The sequence below is a fragment of the Bombina bombina genome, chromosome 1 (assembly GCF_027579735.1).
Source record: "Bombina bombina isolate aBomBom1 chromosome 1, aBomBom1.pri, whole genome shotgun sequence".
In the NCBI taxonomy this organism is placed as follows: Eukaryota; Metazoa; Chordata; class Amphibia; order Anura; family Bombinatoridae; genus Bombina; species Bombina bombina.
Genome location: NC_069499.1, coordinates 171,712,663 through 171,721,047, shown reverse-complemented (window position 1 = coordinate 171,721,047; position 8,385 = coordinate 171,712,663). Strand labels below are relative to the sequence as shown.

General features: G+C 40.1%; 1 protein-coding gene across 2 annotated transcripts in view; it reads left to right on the top strand.

Annotated features, from left to right (window-relative positions):
- The first annotated feature begins 3,303 nt into the window (after positions 1-3,303).
- LOC128636577 (WAP four-disulfide core domain protein 3-like) overlaps positions 3,304-8,385 on the top strand; it is a 58,086-nt gene continuing 53,004 nt past the window's right edge. For both annotated transcript variants that reach the window (XM_053689580.1, XM_053689574.1), the window contains exons 1-2: positions 3,304-3,426; positions 8,196-8,348. In XM_053689580.1, the coding sequence (XP_053545555.1) occupies positions 3,333-3,426; positions 8,196-8,348 (247 nt within the window). In that variant the 5' untranslated portion in view covers positions 3,304-3,332. The remainder of the gene's footprint in view (positions 3,427-8,195; positions 8,349-8,385) is intronic.

The window sequence follows — 8,385 nt, the reverse complement described above, 5'->3', positions numbered from 1 at the left end:
AATACTGATATCATCTTTTTATAAAGCTCTTACATCCTCCTTAGTCTTTTGGGATACTCTCTGCCCTCTCAGTATTTCTTTTTCCACCTCACTTGCTGAGCAGAGAGTCAGTGAAGCCACCCATGGTATCTCTTCTTCCAAAATAGCTTTGCTACCTTGCCACGTAGCTGAAACAAGCTCAGATTGCACAGCATCAGTGTTATCTCTCAGGTGATCTATGAGCTTCATAGGATATCATGAAAGTGTATCTGCATCTGAATTCTGTTTACCTGGCCTGTATTTTATATCAAAGGTGAAATCAGTCAACTTGACGACCCAGTGATGACCCACATCATTTAATCTGGTGGTACTCAAGACATATGCCAGTGGATTGTTGTCTGTGTACACCGTAAATGTTGGAGGGTAGTACAGGTAATCTCTAAATTAGTCACAGTTTGCCCATTTAAGAGCTAACAACTCAAGTTTGCCAGAATGTAGGTGGTAGTTGCATTTTGCTAGAGTCAATGTTTGAGAGCCAAATCCAATAACATGATGTTTTCCACCTTGTTGTTGATAAAGTGCAGCACCTAGGCCTTCATTGGATGCATCAGTGTGCAACACAAAGGGTAAGTCGAAATCAGGGTATGCCAGGATCGGTGGATTGGTAAGCATATCAACAAAACTCGATACAACAGTTTGGTGTCTGGGTGTCCACTGGATCAGTGTTTTGGATGGCATTTGGGCTTTATTCCCACTTTTTGTCTTCTGTCTGCCTAGATTATTTTTGGTGGTTTTAGCCACAGACTCTTCCTCAGGGTTCTGCAAGAGTTCAAAAAGTGGCTAAGCAAGTCGAGAGAAATCTTGAATGAACTACCTGTAGAAGCTCAGAAACCCTAACAAAGATCTGACTTCTCCAACTGTTTTTGGTTCTTTCTTTTTCAGTTGTAATACAGCTTCAAGATCTTTCAGGTAAATTATAATGCCTTCTCCTGAAACCATCCGACCAAGGTATCAAATCTGCTGTTTGAAAAGTTCAAATTTCTTTGGTGGGAGTTTGATGCCATACTCACACATTCGACAAAGCATTTGCCTAAGATCATCAATATGCTCATGAAAAGTTTTGGCGTACCAGCAGTTCTTGTGAATTGCTGGTGAAATGCCGCCCCCTGCAGATTTGCGGCCAATCAGCTTCTATCAGGGCGTGTCAATCAACCCGATCGTAATCAATCGGGTTGATTTCTGTCTGCGGCCTCAGAGCAGGCAGATAAGTTATGGAGCAGTGGTCTTTAGACCGCTGCTTCATAACTTCTGTTTCCGGTGAGCCTGAAGGGCCATATGGATTTGATGAATTGGCCCCATAGAGTCCCCAAGAAGTGCTAAAAGCAGTCATATGTCTTGACCCCTCATCCACAAAGCCTTGATGATAAGCACTACCCTGGTCTAGGATCGAGAACTATGTAAATCCTTGTAGACTATCCAACAAATCTTGTATTTTTGGTAGTGGGTGTCTGTCTGTAATAGTCTCTCAAATTAACTTCCGAAAGTCAACACATAGCCGTAAGCTACTGTCCTTCTTTCGGACACAAACAACTGGTGATGAGTAAGCAGAGGAAGATTTCTTTATCCAACCTTGGTCAAGGAGGTTTTGGACATATTCTTTCACTCCTTGTATAGGGGTTTTGGAATTGAATTATAGCATTTCTGAACGGGAGAGTCATCTTTCAAATTTATCTACAATTTCATATCTGGGATGCATCCTAAACCTCCATCATCTTGAGCAAAGACATCTGATTCGTCATATAGCATTTGTCTGATAATCTACTGTTCTTGTGTTTATAGTTGTTCTAAATTGACAGATGGGTGCCATTTAAGGTTTTTGTTAATAGGTAACTGACTCCGTCTATCCACTGAGTTGATTTACATGAACCAAACTTTCATTCTGGTTATTTCCTTTTCCAATGCCATCAATTCGGATGAAGGGTAAGACTTCAGATAATGGAGTAATGGTAGCCAACACTGTTCTTGGAGGAAGGTAAATGTTATGTTGAGTGTGATTCAGGACAGGGATCTTCACAACTTTAGAGACACCACTTGGCACATCTACCACCGTAAGAAACAGTTCAAGGCCATCTTAGACTGGACATTCTGGAAGTGGTTCAAATGGCATGACTCCTCCTTCAGACCATGTTCTAATTCTGCATTTTATTTTGCAAAGCTCACCTCTGCCAATCTTGAGTACTTTCTTCCCCACTTTGACCACACAAATGTCAGACATTTCTTCTGAATCTGATTGACAACATTGACAATGTTGTTAGCTATTCTCTGTCTTACTTTCATAGCTTCACTACAGAATATTCAGGTCCTGAGTACTATTTGACTGGTCACTGTTTTCTCTGATCAATTCTTCAATAACGTTAAACCCAAGAAGTGGATTATCAATGCAACAGTTCCTCACCAGCATTGGCACATGAATGGCAAAGTTTCCATGTCCCTTACTTTTGAGTTCAATAAGTACTTCAATCCATCCAATAAATAGAATGTCATAGCCATTGGCAGCAATGATGTGTAGCTTGCTGTCAGAAAGTAGATCTTTTATAGGCTTTATGGAAACATCCAGAAGAAACTTTCCTAGCCATGTCTCTCCTACCATGCTGACTTGAGTTCCTGTGTCCAACAGAATTTCAACAAGAACACCATTCATCCAACATGACAGCATACATTTTCTGCCAATCAGTTGTGCTATTTGTTGTTTTGATGACTTACTTTTTGTTAGAATTTAATTTTTTGAACTGTGACTAGACACACAATTAACCTTTGCATGGGACAGATTATTTGAAGTGTTCACTGGTTGTCCAACCCTTGTTCTCTTGTTTAAGCAGCTTGATAAATATGGGCCTGTGCGTATGATTTCAGATTCAGAGAATTGCTCTTTCAAACCCTCATCAATTTGTCTACATACACTGTTGTAACTCATGTCTGAACCACAAACTGAAATGACACCACCATGCATTTTGAATTTTCTGCGTGGCAATAAAGCAGCAACATCAGTTAGTCTAACCATCCCAGATACCTGTTCTGTCATTGAGGACCCACTGCTTGCCTCTTTGTTACTGTTTGCAATGTCCATGACTGGTGTACTCTCCTTGTTGGTTTTCAGTTCATCAATTTTGTCTTTGATGATAAGTAAACAAGACATACCTTTATCTTCTAAACTTTTCAGCTGATCAATTATTATGTAGTGCACTTGATATTAATAGTATTGACTTTATCTGATGTTTTCTAATATATTTTCAGAAACAAAGGCGGGTTCCTGCCCTCCTTTAAAACCCGGAAGCGCTGGAATATGCGTTAATATGTGTGACCAGGACAGTAAATGTGAAGGAAATTTGAAATGTTGTAGTAATGGTTGTGGAAAAACCTGTCAAGCACCAAATTCTATTCCGAAAGGTAAAAGTTTTTCACAAGTTCTTTTTCCTTTTCTTTTGTGAGGTTTTTAAATTCAGAGTCATTTCAAGCTTTATAAAACTGGCTTATCTTGTGCTATTAACATGACTTTGTACCCTGTTAAAGGACATAATTAACTAATACATAATAAAAATACAATGATTTAAAGGGCCATTAAACCCACCAAATAACGTTATTTAATTCTGCACATATTGCAGAATTATATAACATTAGGTTAGCGCCATGTTTCTAAATCAAAGTATTTTCCTACAAAAATCTATTTTACAGACTGCCGCTTATGGCTCTACTGAGCGGGTCTGTTTTTTTCTAAGCGCATCGGGCACTCTGTCTAGTCACAGTTGACCCGATTGCGCCATTAAAATGAATGTGCTGGGGAATCTGTTGGCGCTCTACAAATAACCGATAATAATAATAATAATGTAGCTCGCTCCCGCTACCAGACTAGAGCGGGAGCAAGCTACATTCATTTTAATGGCGCGATCAGGCTGGATGTGACTAGACAGCGTGCCCAATACTCTTAGAAAAAAAACAGACCAGTTCAGTAGAGCCAGGAGCAGTTGTCCGTAAAATACATTTTTGTAGGAAGATATCTGTGACATACTTTGATTTAAAAACATGGCGCTAACCTAATGTTAGCTTGATAATTCGGCCCCTAACTCAAATAAGCAGTACATTTTTTCGGAAAAATATATTTTTATTCCCATTTTCTGGCCCCTTGTATCAGCCAATTACAGACTAATATATGTATACTCTGTGAGCTTGTGCACATGCTTAAGGGTCAATTTATTATTGTGCGGATGGACATGATACAATATAGCGTTTCATGTCCGCCGTATATTGATAAATGCCGACAGCATACGCTGTCGGCATTTATCAATGCATCAGCAGTTTTTGTGAACTGCTGGTGCAATACCGCCCCTTGCAGATTTGCGGCCAATCAGCCGCTAGCAGGGGGTGTCAATCAATCCAATGGTATTCGATTTGGCTGATTGCTGTCCACCACCTCAGAGGTCTTAGGACCGCTGCTTTTTAACTTCTGCTTCAGGTGGAACTGAAGTGGAGTGGGTCGGAAGCAGCATCCGCTGCTTCATAAATCGACCCCTTAGGGGCCTATCTATCAAGCTTCATATGGAGCTTGAAGCCCCCTGTTTCTGGCGAGCCTTCAGGCCCACTGCTCTATAACCTGTCCGCCTGCTCTGAATACGATCGGGTTGATTGACACCCCCCTGCTAGCGGCTGATTGGCCGCAAATCTGCAGGTGGCAGCGTTGCACCAGCAGTTTACAAGAGCTGCTGGTGCAATGCTGAATGCGGAGAGCGTATTGCTCTCCGCCTTTATGGAGGTCTGTCGGAAATGATCCGCAATGTTGGATCATGTCCGACAGGCCTTTCATAAATAGGCCCCTTAGTGTGATCTTGTTCCCTAGAAAGTGTATATAGAAAAAGACCATGCAAAATTTGTTAATGGAAGTAAATTGGAATGTTTCTTAATTCTGTTGCTTGAACTGAATCTTTTTACTTGAGTGTTCTTTTAATTCCTTTAACCCCTTAATGACAACTGACGTACCAGGTACGTCCTGCAAAACCTGACAGTTAGTGACAATGGACGTACCTGGTACGTCAGTTGTCTAAGAGAGTGCTGGAAGCGATCGCAATCGCTTCCAGCAGCTCTCAGGGTATTGCAGTGATGCCTCGATATTGAGGCATCCTGCAATACCCTTTGAAAAGCATCCGATGCAGAGAGAGCCACTCTGTGGCCCTCTCTGCACCGGTAGCGATGGTGCCGTTTGTTGGTGGGTGCTTACAGGGGAGGCGGGTGGGCGGCCCATCGCTCCCCGGCATCCGGTTCCTGCAAGTGCTTTGTGCACGCCGGATGCTGGGAGCGTGCGGAGGGGGGCCTGCGGGGGCGTGCGCGCGTGCATGTGTGTGTATATGCGCGCGCGCGGAGCAACCACTGACACCAATGAAGAGAGAGGGGGGCAGAAAACGTTTTTTTTTTTTTTTAAATAATAGGATCTGCTAGGGTAGGGGGATGGGGTTATTGGGGGGGGGGGGCAGCTACACTACAGAAAAAGCTATGTTTAACAAAAAAAAAACTAAAAAATAAAAACCTTTCTTTTTTGGGGAAAACTGGGTACTGGCAGACAGCTGCCAGTACCCAAGATGGTGGCAAATAGGTAGGTTGGGAGGGTTAGAGAGCTGTTTGGGGGGGATCAGAGAGGTTGGGGGCTAAGGCAGGGGTCCATCACAGATTAATAATAAAAAAATAAAAAAAAATAATAAAAAACACCTTTTATTTTAGTACTGGCAGACTTTCTGCCAGTACTTAAGATGGCAGGGACAATTGTGGGGTGGGGGAGGGAAGAGAGCTGTTTGGGAGGGATCAGCGGGTGGGATGTGTCAGGTGGGAGGCTGATCTCTACACTAAAGCTAAAATTAACCCTGCAAGCTCTCTACAAGCTACCTAATTAACCCCTTAACTGCTGGGCATAATACAAGTGTGGTGCGCAGCAGCATTTAGTGGCCTCCTAATTGCCAAAAAGCAACGCTAAAGCCATATATGTCTGCTATTTCTGAACAAAAGAGATCCCAGAGAAGCATTTACAACCATTTGTGACATAATTGCACAAGCTGTTTGTAAATAATTTCAGTGAGAAACCTAAAGTTTGTGAAAAATTTAACTTTTTTTTTATTTGCTCGCATTTGGCGGTGAAATGGTGGCATGAAATGTACCAAAATGGGCCTAGATCAATACTTTGGGTTGTCTACTACACTAAAGCTAAAATTAACCCTTCAAGGTCTCTACAAGCTCCCTAATTAACCCCTTCACTACTGGGCATAATACACGTGTGGTGCACAGCGGCATTTAGTGGCCTTCTAATTACCAAAAAGCAATGCCAAAGCCATATAAGTCTGGTATTTCTGAACAAAGAGGATCCCAGAGAAGCATTTACAACCATTTATGCCATAATTGCACAAACTGTTTGTAAATAATTTCAGTGAGAAACCTACAGTTTGTGACAAAATTTGTGAAAAAGTGAACGATTTTTTTATTTGCTCGCATTTGGCAGTGAAATGGTGGCATGAAATATACCAAAATGGGCCTAGATCAATACTTTGGGATGTCTTCTAAAAAAAATATATACACATGTCAAGGGATATTCAGGGATTCCTGACAGATATTAGTGTTCCAATGTAACTAGCGCTAATTTTGAAAAAAAGTGGTTTGGAAATAGCAAAGTGCTACTTGTATTTATTGCCCTATAACTTGCAAAAAAAGCAAAGAACATGTAAACATTGGGTATTTCTAAACTCAGGACAAAATTTAGAAACTATTTAGCATGGGTGTTTTTTGGTGGTCATAGATGTATAACAAATTTTTGGGGTCAAAGTTAGAAAAAGTGTGTTTTTTTCATTTTTTTCCTCATATTTTATAATTTTTTTTATAGTAAATTATAAGATATGATGGAAATAATGTTATCTTTAGAAAGTCCATTTAATGGCGAGAAAAACGGTATATAATATGTGTGGGTACAGTAAATGAGTAAGAGGAAAATTACAGCTAAACACAAACACTGCAGAAATGTAAAAATAGCCATTGTCATTAAGGGTAAGAAAATTGAAAAATGGTCCGGTCATTAAGGGGTTAAATATTAAGACAATTCAACTGTGCTATTACAATCTATAAAAAAAAAACACATTTTGAGCACATTTGCATTGTCTTTTCACCTTTTCTTTTTCAACAGCCTTGATTTTCAATGAATATGAGTTTCTTTTAAACCATATACCTTGTTATTTGTGTTTTCTCATTGCTAAAGTTTTTGAGGATGCGCAATATAAAAAAATTCAGTAACTGACAGAGGAGGACGGGTCTAGGGACCAGGATGGCAACTGCCAAGACCCTGTGTATAGAGTGGCTCATAGGTTCTCCTTTACTAAGCTCTACTGTTTAGAAAACAATCATATGTATATAAACATTAATATTCCACTATAATGAGTTTATTTAGCAAATTAGTATTGGATTCTGTAACAATTTACACAAAATGTGTCATCATAAATGTTGTAATCTTATCTCTACCGCTTTACACATAATACCTGATTGCCTTAAAGGGACAGGAAACCCCAACATTTCTTTCATGATTCATATAGAACATACAATTTCAAACAAATTTCCATTTCACTTCTATTATCAAATTTGCTTCATGTTCTTGTTATCCATTGCTGGAGGAACAAAAGAGATCTAGCTGAACACATCTAGTTAGCCAATCACAAGAGACAAGTGTCTGCAGGCACCAATCAGCAGCTAGCTCCCACTAGTGTAGGATATGTACATATTCTTTGTCAAAAAGGGTCACCAAGAGAATAAAGCACATTTGAAAATTGAAACAAATTTAAAAGTATCTTAAAATTATATGCTCTATCTGAATCATGCAAGATTAATTTTGACTTTCCTATCCCTTTAAGTAAACAATGTATTTTATAAACCACTAGTGTTCAAGCCCGTGTACATGGGCCAAAATGTGTAAGCATCTCGTGCATTTCAGGGCCAGGTATCTTTGTCCCGTCTCACGCAGTCTCTACTGCGCAAGGGGCGTTTCTTGCGCAGTCTCAGGAATGTTTGTCTCGCACAGTCTCTACTGTGCATGACTGCGTCGGACAAACATACCTGGCCTTTTATTATATAGGATTATTACCACTACACTTGACATTAAAAGTATTGACTTTATCTGATGTTTTCTAATATATTTTCAGAAACAAAGCCGGGTACCTGCCCTCCTGTAAAACCCGGAAGCTCTGGCATATGCGTTAATAGTTGTGACCAGGACAGTAATTGTGAAGGAAATTTGAAATGTTGTAGTAATGGTTGTGGAACAACTTGTCAAGCACCAAATTCTATTCCGAAAGGTAAAAGTTCTTCACCAGTTTTTTGTTTTTTTTTGTG